Consider the following 19,933-nt stretch of genomic DNA (forward strand, 5'->3'; position numbering starts at 1 on the left):
TAAAATATAGTGTTGAGAATGGGGTTGTCAAAACATCCTCCTGTGCATTGGTGTTGAAATGTAGTTTATATGAGAGCCTTGAATCTGAGGTGCGATGTGGTTTCCCCTAGTTCTTTCATGCTCTCTGATGTTTAGAACCAGTGGTATTGTCAAAACACTGCATTGACAATGGAATTGGCAGCACCAAAACCACATTTCAATGCCATTCAGAAGATGTTTTTGGCAACTTCATTCTTTGATACTACATTTTGAGAAAATATATTTTAGCAACACATGAAAATTTTCATCTCAATTCAAGGCAGCGGTAGTGTTACAATTACCAAGTCCATCCCCAAATTAAACTGCCAGAACAGGAAATTATGGAGAAGCCATACCACACTACTCCCAATCAGCTGTGGATATGGGGAAACCCGAGCACACAACCATTTAATGCTCCCAGACAGATGCTTAGATTGTCTAAAGTAGAATAATGAAGCTAGTGACAAGTGCAAGCTTTACTGCACCGTCATCAGTACCTCTTTTTTTTTCATTTAGGACACCAAGCTAACAAGGACATTTATCCAAAATTATCATTTGCATAAATTAGTGATGAAACTAATTGACACTTTAGATGCCATTGGATCCTCCAGCATGCTGAGGTAAATCCTTCGATTACTTAAATATTATACTTTAGGACACATCAAATGAAAAGTTTCACCTTGCAGAAATTGCTAATAAGGAACCTGATAAACTACCGAGTTGGTTGAGTATGAATCAACTGCTCTGCCAAGATTTAAAAAGAGATGCCATATTGCCCATTTTAATCCAGCTTGATTGTCACTATCACTCTCATCATCATGGCTCACATGGCGCATACTGTATTTGGTTACCATGTTATATATGATCAGCATTTTTTTCAGCACTTCTATAGCTTATTATGCACAGTATTAGTTGTCCAGCTCGTGGATTGGGAGGTCTCTCTCTACCCCGATTTCGAGTCCCCTTGAGAACACCAGTTTCAAAAGGGAGGGGGGGCATGAAATGTTATGCATCTGGAAGATTGACCACAAGTACGGTAGGTTAAGACCAGCACAGCCAAGCCTTCGATCCCGGTTGTGGTTTATCCGTATAATAAACAAAAAAGAAAAAAGGAAAAAGTACAACTCATTAGGTTATAAAACAATAAAGGCTGCGAGTTATAGAGGTTTTGTTCCGAGGGAATTTCAAGCCTTAAAGCAAATAATGGAAGTGAGTCACATAAAAATACAAACCAATTAACGATGGCCTATCATTTGCAGAGATACCCTTAGCAGTAAAGCGAATTAGCAGTCTAAAAGTACTCACTATTAAATTAGTTGTTTAAAGGAACCCATTGTTCTTTCTTCTTCTAGAAAGAATATGTTGGGGGTGTGTGGCCATTATCCGCACATCTCGGCATATCCACGAACAGGGTCTGTTCATGGATATGCTTGGGCAGTTTTCAAAACCGATTTTCAAATGAAATCTTTATCTCTATCGGTTTTGGTTTTGCCCATCCCTAAAATCTCTCGCTGAGCTTATCGCCAACGGTTGAGCCAAAGGGAAATCGAGAGATGCAATCTATAAATTGAGATATGCTCAGCAGTCGAATATATGTTTGAAAACACAAAGTAAGACTCTCGAAGCAAACCTTCAAAAATTCTAACCTATCTTCTTCTCCTTCTTGATCTGCTCTCTTTTCTACTGCATTGATTTTGGAGGATACAATATCAGAGCTCCTATTGTGTCATCCAACAGTGGTATCAGAGTCAGGTTGAAATCTTTGGAGTCTGTTGCATCCTTCTTCTTCTTCTGTCTATCGAAACCTGCAAGGAAAAGCATGACAGGTTAGTCGGGCTTCAGGAAGCCCTATGTTTTCTGTGACTGCAATCTACATAGACACAAGATTTTGTTTTATTTTGTACCTACTTGAATGCATTTCCGCTTGAGGGACTCTAAGAGCAGAGACCCTTCTGTGTTGCGCCTATATATCTGAAAGCATGCAGTAGTAATCATACCTATGGTGAGTAGCCTATTTTTTGCTGCATCTGTAGCAACCTATAGTAAGAATACGAGTCTAAATAATAATAAAAAATTACACAAAGAGGAAACATTAAAAAATAAGGAACTTAGCTTTCTTTTTCTCTTGTTTATCTTGCCATAATTCCTCCTCCTTGAAACCCTAAATATAAACAGAAATCGGAAAAAAAAAAAAAAAGAGAAAATGATCCTTTGTTAGTCTATTCGCCAGAATATTTTTTTAGCGACCGCTGCTACTTTATCAGTGGCCCCAGTCTTTGACCGACTTTTTTGTTGTTCTCCCTCTCTCTCCTTGCCTAGAATCGTGACCGATAGGGAAGATATCCATCGGCGTCCCTGAAAAGGCAAACAAAACAAACAGAATACCGGAAAATCCTGTCTGAGAAACCCTAGAAAAAGGAAAACACTGGAAGTCGGACGTTCAGCTACCGTTTTGGCTTGGGTTTTTTTTCAGAGATAGATCTAACCCGGGAGTACCGACCCAAACACTCGACGGGACTTTTCGTAGGAACCTCTGGCCGAAAACTCGACAGAGGAGTTCAACTTCTCTAGCATATGTTCGAGAGAAGAGAGAGAAATGAAACTAAAAACAAAATCAGTCGACTTTAGGGCATTTATACCCTGGTGGTGCAAAAATACCTTACTACCCTTCCATTTTGTGGGTTATTTAAAAATGCAGTTATAATCTTTAAAAATTTAACCTTCATACTTTTTTTTTAAAATTGCTAAAAGAGGTTTGCGTGCTGTGAAATTTTTTGAAAATTTATGTTTTTTCCTGAAATTCCATTTTAAAGCCCAAGAAGGTTCAATTTTTTTCAGAAATAGGGTTTTTTGTGTTAGTCTTAATATTTCTTCAGAATTCTGGCTAAAGACCTCTTATTTTTATTTATTGATTCTTATTTTTTTTAGTGTAACATTTTATAGGCTGAAACTGATTCATGTTTTACTATTTTTTTCTTAAAAAATAAATAAATAATAATAATAAATAAATAAATTGCTATAAATTAAAATAAAATATACAAAACCAAAAAGGATGACTATCCGTGTGTGTGCCTCTGAACTTGTCAAAACTGATAAGTTAAATAGAACAAACTTTTCAGTCTGGAAAAGGAGAATACCTTTAACTCTTATACTTGAGAGAATGGAATATGTACTACACAAACAAATAGAAAATCCTAGAGAAAAAGGGTCAAAGGAGGAGAAAAAAAAATATGAAAAGTATCTAAGAGGTTATCTTATGGCTAAAACAATTATACTAACATATATGGATGATGACCTTATTAAAGTTTTTGAAGACTATAAAACAACTAATGAAATGTTGGAAGCAATTGGGTCTAAATATAACACTACATCCGAATTACATGTTCAACTTCTATTAGAACAATACAACCCATATAAGATGAAAGAGTCAGACAACGTAGTAGATCATGTAAACCATGTGCTAGTCATGGCAAAAGACTTAGCAATAGCTAGAAACGTGATACTTGACAGGATGCAAATCTTAACAATTTTGAATAGTTTGCCTGTATCTTAGACAATGGTAATACTAAAAGTCTAAACCTTAATGAGTTACCTCTCCAACTGATGATAGAACAAGAACACATGGTCAAGGATAAAAAGTCAAAACTCATGATGGCCCAAAATGTCTCGTTCAACAATCAAGTACCCTTTAAAAGAAACAATAATAACTTTAAAGGAAAAGGAAACAACAGGTTCAATAAAGGACAGAGAACCAACTTTAGAATGCCTTAGAGAAATGGATCTCAAGTAAAGTGCTTCAAATGTGGAAAGATGAGACACATCCCGAGGAACTGTAGGACAAAGACCTTCAATAGGAGCAATGGACAATATGGGAAGCATAACAACAAAAGAAGACCTAGTAATAAAGTAGTTTTCTACGTGATGTCGGAATGCCTCTTTGCAAATGAGGAACTCTCAGGATGGTGGATTGATTTTGGAGCAACCCGACACATAGCCAAGACCACAGATGAATTTGTAAACATGAAAGAACTAGGTCCAGGAAAACACAAGGTGTACATGAGAAATAACACCTACTATGATGTACATAGAATCGGGTCTTATAGACTTAATGTAGGTGGAATAAGTATTCTTCTTAATGAAGTTCTTTATATACCTTTGATGAGGAGGAACTTAGTATCTGTCCTAGCGTTGACTGGAAAAAGGTTTGAAGTCAGATTCATACCTGAGAAAGTCACAATAGAGAAACATAGTAGAGTTCTATCTGAAGGAACCTTTGTCAAAGAACATTGTATGTTTAAGTTGTGTGATAATAAAGAATCAGTTTCTGCTTATATTGATTGTGCCTTTAACATTGATGTAAATGCATAACATAAAAGACTTGGACATATAAGCATAAAAAAATGACAAATTTAGCACAACAAGGAATAATTCCTACATTTAATGAATCACATTTTGAAAAATGTAAAACTTGTATATATGGAAAGATGGCTAGAAAACCCTTTCCACCAAATGTTTTATGTGCTAAAGAATTATTAGAAATAATTCATACTGATATTTGTGGACCATTCAGAGTCCAAACTTACAGCAGAATGTTATATTTTATAATATTTATTGATGATTCCTCAAAATATGGTTACCTATACCTGACTAAACATAAATCAGAATCTCTTGAGAAATTTAAAGAATTTAAAAGTGAAGTTAAAAGGCAACTTGGAAGATATATTGAAATAATTAGGTCAGACAGAAGAAATGACCTCAAATGAGTTATGTGAATTCTGTAAAGATCTTGGCATTAACAGGCAAAGAACCATGCGAAAAACACCACAACAAAAGGGTGTTACGGAGAGGTGCAATAAAACCCTCTTGAACATGGTTAGGACCATGTTGGCAGGAGCACAATTACCCAAATTTTTTTGGGGTAAAGATATAAATACAACAATGTATACCTTAAATAGAGTGCCCTACAAAGTTGTCCCAACAACTCCGTATGAAATATGGACTGGTGTGAAACTAGATTTAAACCATCTTAGGAGATAGGGATCTGTAGCACTTGCTAAGATCTTGGATCCAACTATGGATAAGTTGGACAATAGATCTGTTAGAGGTGTTTTTATCAGATATCCTAAAGGATCAAAAGGCTATAGATTATACCATGAAAGGTTGAGACTGATTGAGAGTAGAGATGTTGAGTTACTAGAAGGACTTAACAATGAATCCAGTGATCCTATTGAGGATCCCTTTGATTTACTAGATGATCTTGATTATCAAGATAAATAGTTTGACAATGAACCAATCGTGGATCAGTGAGGCAATGAACCAACTGATCGAGGCTCCTCTACTTCTCAAAATTTAAGCAGTCATAAGAGGACTAGAGCTTCTCCATCCTATCTAGATAATTATTATGTATATCTAACTGAAGAGTTGTGCTATTCAGTAGATCTAGATGAAATGACTGACAATCTATCATATTCCGATACTATTAAATCACATGAAGCATTAGAATGAAAAATGGCTATGGATGAAGAAATAGAATCCATTGAAAAGAATCAAGTCTGAGAATTAACTGATCTTTTTGAAGGAAGGAAACCAGTTGGTTATAAATGGGTTCTTAAAAAGAAGTACAAGGTTGATGGGTCAATAGACAAATTTAAAGCAAGACTGGTAGCTAACGGTTTTTCTCAAAGGCAAGGTGTTGATTACATTGAAACCTACTCACCAGTTGCTAAGTTTGTATCCATCAGGATAATATTATTCATAGCAGCTCATTATGACTTGGATGTATGGCAAATGGATGTAAAAACTGCCTTCTTGAATGGTGACTTAAAAGAAACCATTTATTTGTTTCAGCCAGAGGGATATGTCATAGACTGTGACAAAATATACAAGTTGAAAAAATCCTTGTACGAACTTAAGCAGTCACCAAGACAGTGGTATTTGGCTTTTCATAAAGCAATAACTAAGATTGGATATGAAGCCAATCAATTAGACCACTGTGTATATGTATGAAAAAGAGGGAGTCGCTTTTGCATTTTATCTCTTTATGTTGATAATATATTGTTGACTGAAAATGATAATGATATGTTAGTTAACACAAAAAGTTAGTTGTATACCAACTTCGAAATGAAAGATATGGGTGAAGCCTCATACAGTCTTTGAATCAAAATTACTAGAAATTGAGAATTAAGAATTCTCAGTTTGAGTCAAAAAAGATATATTGACAATATTTTGAAGAAATATAGAATGCATGACTCGAAACCCATTGGGACTTCTGTTGCTAGAGGAGTGAACTTAAGTAAAAGTGATTGTCCAAGAGAAGGCCAACTGTTATCATCGCAAAAAATTTCTCCTCCCTCTGCGAGAGTGAGAGAAAGGATTCTATGAGTCAAACTCGACCAAAGTTTTGAAAATGGTTTTGAAAATTACTCATCTCCGTTTTGAAAATTTACGGGAAAATTTTGTGAAATGAGATCCGCCTGTCGGTACGAGGTTCAACCGTTCATGGCGCTTTTACCAGGGGTAATCGAACCAAGGATCAAAGGTGTGCTTTGACTAAGTTAAATTATCTAAATCATGCTCTATTTTCCTAGAGTGCACAAAGAATCAGGTTTGTGCTATGAAATTTTGAAAAGATACAAGTTTGAGAAATATGATGTTTGCTTTGGAAAATTGAAATGTGCTTGGAAAATGCTTGAGAAATACTTGAGAAAACCATTGAATTTCATTCAAAATTAGGAATTGCATTCGAAAATGACTTCTGAATGGAAAATGGATTCTCAGGAAAACTTAAACTTTAAGGAAATCAATTTTGAGATTTGGATTTCTTTTATGAGGAAATAGATTTGAGAATTCTGAGAAAATCAGGAACTTCATTGGAAAATGATTTTTGAAATGGAAAATGGATTTGAGAATTTTAAGAAACCAACTTCTGAAATACTTCAAGAAACTTTGGAAAAATCGATTCTGGGATTTGAAAATGAAATTGAGAATGTGGAAATCTTGGAAAATCATGATTTTGAACTTGGGAAATACTTTGAAATCTCATTTGAAAATTCAGAGTCCTAAGAAAATCAAATCCTGAGAAAGACTTGGAAATTCTTGAGAAAATCAATTTCTCTGAAATGGAATTGAGAAAAGAGTTTGAAAATAATGCAAATTGGATGAATGAGTATGAATTTGAAAGATATTTCATTGAGAAATTTGAAAATCCTTTTGAAACTTTGAGAAATGCAGTGCATGTTTGAAGTTAGCCTAAAAGTGTAGGTTGAATATGGCTAATACGAAGATCACAAATCTTGGTTTTCTTCGTATTCTGACTATGGCCATAAATAAGAATTCCACCAAATTCGTGAACTCCCTAAGAGCTTGTGCACGTGTCATTCGTGTCAACCATAGTGATTTTGGAAAATGTGCATATGCATCATACATCAGATATTCAAAATTGCAACAATTAAACTATATGCAATGCAGTCCTATTCTAAGCTGAAAAATAACTCTTATTTCAAATTATTACAACTTTATATGGAATTGAAATAAAAGAAAAATAAATAAAGTCTTCTTCTTGGATGTTTCTGCAAAACTAGAAAACATGTTAGCACAGAAATGTAGGTTTATCTGAATTTATCCAAAAATATTAGAAATTATCGAATATTATCCAAATGTAAACCCTGATTCATACCCCCTTTGATATAAACATAAGAAATAAGTAATAAAATTCGAAAATAAAGTTGGAAATTCGAAATTGAAATAAAAATGACCAAAATACCCTTGATGACCTTGAAATCAGGGTTTTATGAGAGAATTTTTATAAAAATTGGAAATTTGAAAATAAAATAAAATAAAATAAAATATGATGAAATATGATGATATGAAAGAAAAGCTAGTATATACATCTACTATTACACCCTGTATGAATTTTGAACAAATGCCCTACCTTTGGGTAAAATCATTATTTCATAAGTCACACATAATCATAATACTGAATCTTAACACGGTTCACAGAATCTTCAATTAACACAACTCAAATCACTTTAGTGATTGCATGAGTCAGTTAATTGAGATCTTTTACCATAAACATATTCGTATTATAGAGCATGTTCATGCACATATGATAATGCATGTATATTCATAACGAAACATATATTATATCATAAACAAATATAAATTCTTGCTTCAACTTATATATACAAATAAATTTTGATAAAAACACATCATAAATGTCATAAATTAAGTCATAATTCATGCTTAAATATCATGCATAACTTAAATAATATCAAATATATGTAAAAGGTCACGCCTCCATGATAATACACCTATAAAGCATAAAAAAATAACTGAAACATGCTCTTTATGAGTAAAACTTGGGGTCCTCAAGTTGGAATCGATCTAAAAATGAGCTGAACTGCTGAAACGGCCCCAAATCGGTCAACTAAGGACCTGAATCGATTTTGAACAGTCGAAACAGTCTGAAACATGTACAAAAAACTCATAAACCCCTAAAATCGAATAAGAACATCCTTGTTCCTTCATAGGTTCATGAAAATAGAGTTTTTACATTCAGAAATCAGTGAAAAACTTATAGGAAGCGCTCAAAAATGGCCCCTAACCGGTCTCAGAATGCCCTGTATCGACTACATAACTGATTCAGCTTTAAATGAGTTTAAATAGTATATGGACCTTATTTCGGACCTGATCTAATTCAATCTGGATCTAGAATCAGTTCTAATGAATCTTGGGTCAGATCCCTCTTGTTTGGATCCAGGCCCAGTTATTATTGGGTCCCGAGTTGGATCCCATAATCCAGACTCACTTGGATCCAGATCTGATTCAGATCCAGATCTGATTCAGATCCAGATTCATGACATGATTCATATCTAGACCCGGTCGAAATAAGATACGGGTCGAATCCAAGAACACAACCCGATTTAGACTTGGACCCAATCTATAAAAGATTCAAGACAGATCCAGATCCATAATTGCGTATGGATCAGGTTAGACCCAGACCCGATATCTCAAATGGGTCTGGGTCTGATCCCATCCAGGTCGGGTCTGACCTAGACCCGGAAGCTCAAATGAATCTGGGTCTAGTTCAATCCTAAGGTTCGGGTCTGGTCCAGTCTCCAGGATCGGGTCCGGATCTAGACCTGACCCGCCCAGACCAGGTCATTCATTTTTTTATAAAAAAAAGCGGGTTTTGATTTTTGAGAAACCGAAAATGTTCGGTTTTCTCATAAACTGAAAGGCACACCAATGGGGGAGCAGATCAGGTCATGCTGAACATGAGCGTTTTTGCTCCTGCTGACATCGTGGCCATCCGATTTGCATTTTAAAAAGCTCAAAAGTCAACAAAACCACGTGGCATTCATCCAAAATGCAATCAGACGGCCACGATGTCCGCATGAGAAAAAACACTCATTTTCAGCATGACCTGATCTGCTTCCCACCGATGGTGCCTGATAAACTCGCCCCCCACCTTTTGTTTCTGTTGACGTTTGCGGCTGCCCCCCATTTCAGATGATGGCCACTAGTACCGACGACAGCGACCACCTCACGGCGATAGGTCCCTCCGTCGTCGATGGCACTGGCGAAGGTAAGGGTTTCTGTTTTTTTTTATATTTATCTATCGTCGCCACCGGCGGCCAGCTGAAGCTGTCGGTGGCGACAGTCAGACGATGGCGTCGGCGACCTACGTCGTCCACCACCGTCCAACGACAGAAGAGGGGAAAAAACTAAAAAGCATGACAAAGGAGAAGGGGGATTTTGATTTTGTTTTTGTTTTTTTACATATACGTCATCGACTGTTGTCGCCTCCGGCCGGCAACCATTACAGTGACCGGCACGTCTAAGAACGATTGTCAGTTGGCCTTTTATAGCCAGCCATTGTCAGCCTCTGGCATGCCCCACCATCTTCCAAAATAGAAAAACATCGAAAAAATATTTTTTTATCTACCGACTACTTCCGTTATCGGTGGCTGGCCACGGCAACCAATGGTGACCTCCACCGTCGATCATTGTGTCGCAGTAGCTACTGCGCCTACCTCTGGCTGCGTGTCCCAAATGCGGCCAGGGATGGCATCCAATGCTGACAACGACCGTCTGTCATCACTGATGACCGTCTGCCATCGATCAGCAACTTTCTTCTGCCGATGACAACTGCCTACAACCAGCAGCCGTTGTTGCAAGATGGTTGTAGTTGAAGCAAGGGGGTACTAAAAATATGGCAAAAACAGGGATTCCAGCATCGACGACCATCGCCGCCTTCACAGGAGGGAAAAAATAGTTGCCAACTCGCAGGCGGTGGTGCGCCGATCAAGTCTTTCTTCGTCGCCTTTCGACTTTTCAAAAATTGAAGGGGGAGTCAACAATAGAAATGTTCATCGATACAAATCTTATTGAGTTTCACATGAATGCCGACTTACCCACACATACAGTGAATGCAAGGTGTGAGCCCATAACCCAATATTGTTGTTCATAGAAATAGTAACCGGAATGTAAAAGCAAAAAATATGTACCGGTAGACATCATGGATGAGACGAGCATTGATTTAGGTGCACGACGTTTTCTTCAACCTATTGATGCTCACGATAAGCCCAGGCCGTCAAGTCGATGGTGAGCAAGACCCTGAACCCAAATGATAGAAAGAGGACACCTTGGTTGCTCTCATTAAGCAACTATCAGAAACCAAAAGCAAAAAGAAAACACATTATAACGTGGTTCGGCTAGAAGCCTACATCCACGGTAAAATTACTCTCACACTCTCTTAGCAGTTAACACGAGAGGGAGGTTTCTTTATATGTTCATCTTTTACAGTGCGACTTGTTTCACAGTTATACAACTCAAGAAGTTTATCTTTATCCACTAGATTACAAGGATACTTCTTGCTGAGATTCACATGATCATCGGATATCTGTTGTTGCTCATTTGATGGGATATCACGCATGGCAGCCTGATCATTATCGAAATTAGATCTGAGTTTGTTGGGATTGTTATTAGATCTAGAGTTGGATCTTGATCCGTGCAATACTCTAACATCCCCCCTCAAACTCGAGGGTTCGAGGAGAACCTTGAGTTTAGTACAAAGATCTAAAAAATGGTGAGCTGGCAACAGTTTTATGAGGATGTCAACAATTTGATCAGCAGATGCAATGTGATGAACTTGCAACTGATTTTTAGCAATTCGGTCTTGAACAAAGTGGATATCAATTTCCACATGTTTGCTTCGTTGATGTAAAACAGGGTGTGCTAACATATAAATGGCACTAACATTATCACATCATAATATAGAAGGAGTTTGAAAGGAAATGTGAAGTTCTTGTAAAAGATACTGAATCCAAATCAACTCGACAAAGTTGCGGTATTCTGCCTCAAAGCTAGAGTGAGCCACAGTTTTTGTTTCTTTGAACTCCAAGAAAGAAGATTTGGTCCAAGAAATATCGCATATCCACTAGTTGACTTTCGGCCATCTAGATTACCAGCCCAGTCCGCATCACTATAGGCATAGAGACATTGATTAGAAGGTGCTTGGATATGAAGACCATAGTGTAAAGTTCCTTTAATATATCGAAGCACCCATTTGACAGCCTGCCAATGGTCAAAGGTAGGTCTTTGCATGAATTGGCAGCATTTATGTACAACAAAAGATAGGTATGTTCTAGTAATAGTAGCATATTAAAGTGCCCCAACAATTTGTCTATATAGAGTAGGATCATAAAAAGGAGTCCCTGTATCTCATCGAAGATAACTGGAGCATGACATAGGAGTAGAGATTGGCTTAGCTCCAAGCATATTGGCACATTGAAGAAGATCTCCAAGATATTTTCGTTGAGATAAAATAACTCCCTCTGAATTAGGTATAACTGAAACCCCAAGGAAATAATTTAGTTCTCCAAGGTCTTTAAGGGCAAACTCATTCTGAAGGTGGCTGATCACTTTGTGAATATAAATTTATGAATTCCCTGTAATAAGGATGTCGTCCACATACACCAGAATATACATAGCAAAGTTGCTTTGATGTAAAACAAATAGAGATGTGTCAGTAGTAGAGCTCTTGAAACTCATTTGTTGAAGAGAACAGTTTAGTCGTTGATACCAAGCTCGGGGTGCCTGATTAAGACCATACAAAGCCTTCTTCAATCTACAAACATGATGAGGATAAGAGGGATCAATATATTCTGGTGGTTGAACCGTGTAAACTGTTTCTTGAAGTTCTCTATGGAGAAAGGCATTACTAACATCAAGTTGTCTAATTTTTCAGTGTCTGTTGATAGCTATAGACAAAACTATTCTTATGATAGTTGGTTTGATAACAGGGCTAAAGGTGTCAAAATAGTCTATTCCTTCTTCCTGATTAAACCCCTTAGCAACAAGTCGTGCTTTATACCTTTCCAAACTACCATCAGAATGTCTTTTTATCTTAAATACCCACTTATAGCCGATCACATGCTGATTTTTGCTTGGTGGCTCAAGTACCCAGGTTTGGTTTTGAACAAGAGCTTGCATTTCTAGGTCCATAGCCTTCTTTCAGTGAGGACTTTGATGGGCTTGTTTGAAGGTGAGTGGTTCTTGATCAACAAGGAGATCTGATATAAGGGCTGCAGGTAAAGGATGTATGGTGGAAGAATAGACCTTTGAAATACGAGTTACATCTTGTGATCTGGTGACCATATGATGTTTTTGAAGAGGAGGAGCTTGGACTTCTGGTGAGGGAGGTGCTTCAGTATGTTCATGCTGGGATTCATTTGGTGTTTGGATTTCAATTGAAGATTCAGGTAAAGTAGAGATTTTAGTGGATGACTGTGGTTCCAAAACAGGTGGATCAGGTTGACCTTGAATAGTAAAAGGTATGATAACAGGTTGATGATCTTGGGTTTTAGGATGTAGGGGTTTGATCTCTTGGAAGGGAAACCTATTTTCATCAAATTAAGATCACATTTCGAGAAATTATGATCTTTGATGAGTTAATGTCAAGACAGACATACCCTTTATGTTTGTTGCTATATCCAAGAAAAACATGACATGAGGATTTGAAATCTAGTTTATGACTACGATATGGACGTAGGCAAGGATAACATACATAACCAAAAATTCAAAGGAATTTATACTCTGGTTGTTGTTTGAAAAGTTTTTCATAAGGTGATTTGTGGTTGTTGACAACACTGGGTAGACGATTTATAAGGTAAACGGCAGTACTGAAAGCAAAGCTTCAATATTTACTTGGTACACCAGCTTGGGCAAGGAAATACAACCCAATATCGACTATGTGACGGTGTTTGCATTCTGCAGAACCGTTTTGCTCATGTATATATGGACAAGATATCCAATGTTCAATTCCATTTTCTTGGAGAAAAGGTTCAAGACTTTTGTATTCTCCTCCTCCGTCACTTTGAAAATATTTGATTTTCCTTTCAAAAATATTTTCAACTTTTGTTTTGAAAATTCGAAAAGCATTCGCAATATCAGCCTTATATGTATATCCATGTGTATCTAAAAAATACATCAACAAAAATAACATAATATCTATATCTGTCTAAGCTTATTTCTGGCACAGGGCCCCAAACATCAGAAAATATAAGTTCTAAATGCTAAGAAATAACATGTGTTATGTCAAAGGGCAAAGAATGGCTTTTTCCCTTTTGACATGCATCACAAACCTTATCCAATTTAAGTTTTTGAACAAAAGGTAAATCGAATCTATTAATAACTCACTGCACAACTTTGAAGGCAGGATGTCCCAGACGCTGATGCCACTGATCCACTGAAACTCTTTCACCAATGCATGCCTCCTTGTTCCCCTTATTTAATCTTACTCGGTAGAGACCCTCATGGCTCCTCCCGTGCATTATTCTTTCACCTATTTTCTGGTCCTTAACACAAAAGAATTCAGGATGAAATTCAAACACTGCATTGTTATCTCTGGTGAACTTATTGACAGATAGTAGATTTCGTGTAGCCTTTGGAGCATGCAAAATGTCATTAAGAACAATATTTGAATTTAAAAATTTAAACTGCGAATTTCCAATATGAGATATCTTCAAACATGTGCCTCCAGCAGTCTTAATATTGTCCTTTCCTTCATAAGAATCATGGATCGATAAATTATTCAGATCGTTGGTTATACGGTGGGCCGCGCCTGAGTTTGGATACCAGTTTCCATCATCCATGTCATTAGACGCAGCATGATATACTTGAGGTTGAGATGCAGTTTGATTTTGTTTGGGTCGTGTAATCTGATAACACGTCTTTGCAGAGTGACCCGACTTCTCACAATATTGACATATGATACGATTTTTGCTCTGATTGTATCCCTGCCGATTATTTTGATTGAAATTACCTCTACCTTGATTGTTCTTCTAATATATGCCTCTATTGTTGTTTTGTTTGAAGTTGTTGTTGTTGCCATCAGTCTGTTGAGCAAAGTTGACAGACATCAAAGTATCATCTTGTCCTTCATCACTTTCAGCAAGTTGAAGTTGTGATTCATGAATGAGAAGTAGAACATGAAGCTCACTAAGAGTAACAGAGTCGGTTCTAGTAGTAATTGAGGTCCTGAAGGCTGAATAGGAGGATGACATGCTGCACAAAATATATAAAATCAAGTCATCATCAGCAACAGGTTTTGACGCCATGGCAAGCTATTGGGATATGGTTCTTGCCCGTTGAAGATATTCATCAATTGTTCTATTTCCCTTCTTCAGAGACTGCAACTGTTCTTTCAGCTGCATCACACGTGAACGTGAATGAGCAACATAGGTTTGTTTCAAGTTGTTCCATACTTCGTAAGATGTTTTCAAACCAACTATCTGAGTATGAACAAATTCTGATGAAATAATCCAGCTTAACAGAAGTTGGTCTTGTCTGATCCAAGGCAGATAATCAGGATTCAGCTCCTAAGTTTTACCATTTGCAGACAATTTGAACTTTTGTGAACATGGTCTAGATCCATCGATCAGACCATAGAGATCATATGACAGCAAGATAGGAGTGAATTGAGGCTCCCATAACAGATAATTCTCAGCATTCAACTTAACATTTAAGAAATGTTGTAAATTCGAAGGTGAAGAAAGGTGGTTTTGAATGCTGGCACTTATTTGTTGATTAGATCCTCCTGACACTGAAGAAGACGCCATTACGATAGTAGAGAGCCACCTCCAAACAGAAAGCTCAAGGATGAGAAGAAAATAGCTCTAGAGAAACCAACTGGATCCTATAGCGGCTCTGATACCATATCAGAAACCAAAAGCAAAAAAAACACGGTATAACGTGGTTAGGCTGGACGCCTACGTCCACGGTAAAATTACTCTCACACTCTCTTAGCAGTTAACACGAGAGGGAGGTTCCTTTATATCTTTATCTTTTACAGTTCGACCTGTTTCACAGTTATACAACTCAAGAAGTTTATCCTTATCCACTAGATTACAGGGATACTCCTTGCTGAGATTCACGTGATCAACATGATCATCAGATATATGTTGTTGCTCATTTGATGGGATATCACGCATGGCAGCCTGATCATTATCGGAATTAGATCTGAGTTTGTTGGGATTGTTATCAGATCTAGAGTTGGATCTAGATCCGTGCAATACTCTAACAACAACCATGCCTCAATTTATAGTGAGGAAGTGTGGAGGGTTACATACATGCATTTATGTAGCTAAACCCTTCACATGGCACATTGAATGTGAACCTTTCACATTCACGTAAACCCCCTCCCCACTGAAATGTCAACACTGCTCTAATATCATAAGAAAACTCAAAATTGAAAATAAGATGCACACAGTGAGCAAAGACTTAACGTGGTTCGGCTGATGTAGCCTACCCTCACGATCCCAAGTTTCTCTCTTACCTCTCTCAACGTTAACAGAGGAAGATGTTCCCTTTCCCTTTCAGTAATTAGAGTCTTTTACAATTAGATGATCTCCCCTCTCCTCTCTTTTCCTTAGGTTTAGATAATGCTACAATCGGTTTTCTGAGCCGATGGATCTGGATTACATTGGATCCAGTTTAATGGGGCCTTATTGGTGGTTATGGCCTTTCATTTACAGTAAATTTATTTGATTATCAATGTACTCTTTTTTGTCAAATCTATGATTAATGGCCATGGTCTTCTACTGTAAAACATGTTTTCTTGATGCTTGCAGATCCCTTTTCCCGTTTTTCTGATGCCCTTTCGTCCAAACAAGATCAGGAAATTAGAGTATGGTGATATGAAAAGTAAGTTAGGCAATCGTTTGAGTAATTTTTGAAAAAGATGAGCACCTATCTTTAAAAATTAGAAAACTGAGGCTGATAAATGTAAATCTTCCATGCATTAGGCACTTATATATGAATTAAACTTTGCTGTTGTGCCACAGGGGCACTTTTTATATTTACAGTAAAAACTGGAGGTGATTTGAACATTGAAGGAGAAAGCTTTACACCTTTACATATGGAGGCAGCTGGCATCTGCTGGTGGTTACATTAAAACTCAATTTGCTTTTCATTATATTAGTAAAATGTACAAATCTTTTTAACATGAAATAAGCATTTATAAGAGAGAATGTGTGTTCTTTAGTAGAAACCACAACGGGGGCTCCGCTTGTTTGGTAGGAGTTGTTAGGGTACGTCACCTTGTGTTGGGACGTTGCAAGGTCAAAACCCAATGGTATGTTGTGCAATTGGTGGGGGTCTGCCTAACCCCAGCTAGCCTTTCTAAAAAAAATAAAAATAAACGAGTCCTTAAACTTGTTTCTCTGACATGTATGTTAGATTTCTTGAGGATGAAAAAATCAATTGCCTACAGTTCACGGAATTTTCAATTATGAAAAAAAAAATATTTTTACCTTAAAAAAACAAGATTTAAGGGTTCGTAAATTACTGCTTTAACCATGCTAAAAACATCCATGAGGTTAGATTTGAACGAGATGTTCCTTCACCCATCAAAGTAGAAAGTGTTTTTTCTATTTACAATATTAAAAATTTTATTTTTAGATTTAGAAGACAGATAGTTTTTATGTTTAAAAGTGATTTTTTATTTTTTGGTTTTTACTTCAAAGCGCGAAAGAATCACGAGCCTTATGTCAAGCGAATTTTCTTTCTAAAGAAGCCTCGGGTAACTCTGATATATGTAAAAGCAAAAACCTTACCACCGAGGTGGTATCTCATGTGGTAAGCGGGGTCCTGTGTCAAGCTGAAGGCCCAGGTTCGAATCCCTCTGCCACATGGAGATTAAGAGATATCTGGTAGGGTCTGCCTAACCCCAGCTTGCCTATAAAAAAAAAAAAAGCAAAAACCTTGAGCATAAGCAATGCGGAGATCCTACTCTGAGACCACTCAGTGATGGGCATGGCGTACCCGAGGCGAGGGGTTTATGGTTATTAGTGGAGATATGCATGTCTCTCGCCTAGAAACATTCTCAAACATTTAAATCATATAAAAAAAAAAAAAAGCTCAAGTCACACCAACCTGCCGACTCTGGAACAGAGAAGAAAAAACAAAACACTACATCCTTTTTCTTAAGCAAATGCGACTTTTCCACTCATTGACAGCTCAAGCTTTAACTTGAATGGGATATCACCATCCGATTTCGTAACTTGATGTGGCAAATACAAAAGTGTGAAAAAGTTTTCTCGCATTAATTAATTTGTTTTCGAGAGAAAAGGGAAAACGTTTCATTTCACAATCATCAACAATCTCATACAGTGGGCGACAATGAGTCGGCACAAAATCCAAGAGTACAAGGTTTTCGTCGCAAAAATGATGAAAACAGGGGGTTTTTTTACTGCTGTTGCACTAAGCATGTCACCCTACTTAATTGTCACTTTCTGGACTCACAAGGGCCGGGGGTTGCATTGAGCCAAAGCGAGCAGGGTCTGACCCGGCTTAGCCCAAATCCATTTGTAAATAGTAATAATTAACAAGTTTTCAACTTCTCATGCACCCAACTAATTATCTTTCTAGTTTTTCATAAAATTAATATAACTAATTAAGTAAACAATAGTTACTAAGTTATTATGTAATGATTATTTTTTAAATTTTTAAATTATTTAAAATTTAATAAATAACTCAGACTCATCAGGCAGACCAGGTAGTCTGCGGAGCAGCCCAGCCCGACCTACCTATATGGACTGGTTTTGGCCTGGACCTAAAACCTTGACCCAAACCCAGCTCATGGTACTGGGCTAGGTGGGCTTGGCCCATCGGGCCAGGTGCCCACCCCTACACACACAAAAAAAAAATGCAAAAGGGCCGAACATGTTACCATGTCTCTTATAGGAGAGCCAGCCATGAATATTTATGAGAGCGATAAGGACCTATTGAATACCCAGTGCACACCTCACTTGGGAACCGTGAGATTTGAGATCCATGCAGATATCGATCAAGCGAGACGTGCGGTGAGGAATCGGTTATATTCAATATGAACTGATCTGCCCTCATAACTGGTATTCAAATGTGAGAACTCGGTTGGTCCTAACTAGTTTAATCTCCAAACTTTCCCAAGGGATTACAAAAATGGTAGTTGCACAATTTTGCTTAATTTGAGCTTAAAGATGTATTCCCTATTGCTTACAAGAAATTAAAACATGCATAGAATAGTTATTTTTCATTCTTGAATTTGTTTTTAGAGAGACCAAAAATCAATTGACAAGTGTACGGCCCCAACCGGGCTAGAGAAACCAAAAATCAAGTGATAAACCAAAACAAATTTTTTTTTATTGACCAGCTGAGGTTAGGCAGACCCCAAGCGGTTACATCATGAAGCAATTACATTTGAGATACAATTGTCCATCCAAACATGATCGACCACATAGAACCGACTCTTGTTTAAAGCCGCTACTGTACATGAATATTCAGAAAAAAGATACAAATAGAAAAAGTTGATTTATTAGAAAAACCAGTCCTGTTTAAAGCCGCTACTGTACATGAATATTCAGAAAAAAAATATATACAAACGGAAAAAAGATTTATTAGAAAAAACAGGGCTTCATAAAACTTTAGCTGAGGAATCATATCCATCTACATCAAACTTTCTTCTGTACAAAAACGATCTCTCTCTCTCTCTCTCTCTCATCCCTTAGTCAACAGAGGAAACCAACGCTCATGGAAGGACGATCGGTAAGAGATCATGAACATGAGCACCACCAAGAGCACAGCAACCCACCAAGGAGAACCACCTGCCCGGTGAATGGAGTCCCTCTCTGCTGGTAACGGAAACAGGTAACTAGCAAACCTCCTCCTCTCTGCACCAGAGAGCCAGTGAACGACCAACAGCAGTACCAGAGGAGACAGCATGAGAACCAACTTGATCTGATCGATGAAGCCCTCGAAAACCGACTCGTAGCTCATGTACCAAGAGAGAGAAAGAAAGAGAGCCAATATAAAGGAGAAGAACAGAAGGGGAAGAGGGGGAAGAGGGGGGAGGGCCTCAGAGAAGGAGCGAGAGCCATCAAGGAACCCTGACGGCCTGTTATGTTGATAGTAAGCCATGTATGTTGCTGCAAGTTTTGATAGGAAGGGAGATGGAGTCTTCTAAGGAAGGAACTGAAGGCAAAGGTTGGAGGAGGGGAAGTGGGAGGTCTCTTTAAATTTCTGCTGCTCTTTGTGAGTAGGGGAGTAGGTTTTTATAGAAGGAGCATGTAGACAAGTTTACAAAAGGCACCGGCCATTTGACTCCTAGTGCTTTGTTTTTTTGGGAGAAACAGATAAAAAAGGTGGAGCCTTTACATAATATTCCATGCTTTGTGCATAGGGCAGCGGTGCATCTATGCTTTGTCAAGGATGTGGTTGACAGCAACTACTTCGAGTGCATTTTTTAATGTGACTAAAACTTGTTATATATCTAATAAAATTTGGGGTTTCATAGACTCCAAGATATCTGCACTCTTACCAGATTTAGGCACCTGTTACAACAACAAAATAAATATAATACTAGGACAGAAACCCT

At 37.4% G+C, this 19,933-nt stretch overlaps 1 protein-coding gene across 1 annotated transcript; it reads right to left on the bottom strand.

Annotated features, from left to right (window-relative positions):
* Positions 1–19,056: 19,056 nt before the first annotated feature.
* LOC149841079 (uncharacterized) lies at positions 19,057–19,476 on the bottom strand. The gene has a single exon (XM_090005186.1). The coding sequence runs from the start codon at positions 19,474–19,476 to the stop codon at positions 19,057–19,059; it is 420 nt and encodes a 139-aa protein (XP_089861312.1).
* Between the last annotated feature and the right edge of the window lie 457 nt (positions 19,477–19,933).

This window comes from Nuphar pumila, chromosome 4, assembly GCF_984573655.1.
Source record: "Nuphar pumila chromosome 4, dmNupPumi1.hap1.1, whole genome shotgun sequence".
NCBI lineage: Eukaryota > Viridiplantae > Streptophyta > Magnoliopsida > Nymphaeales > Nymphaeaceae > Nuphar > Nuphar pumila.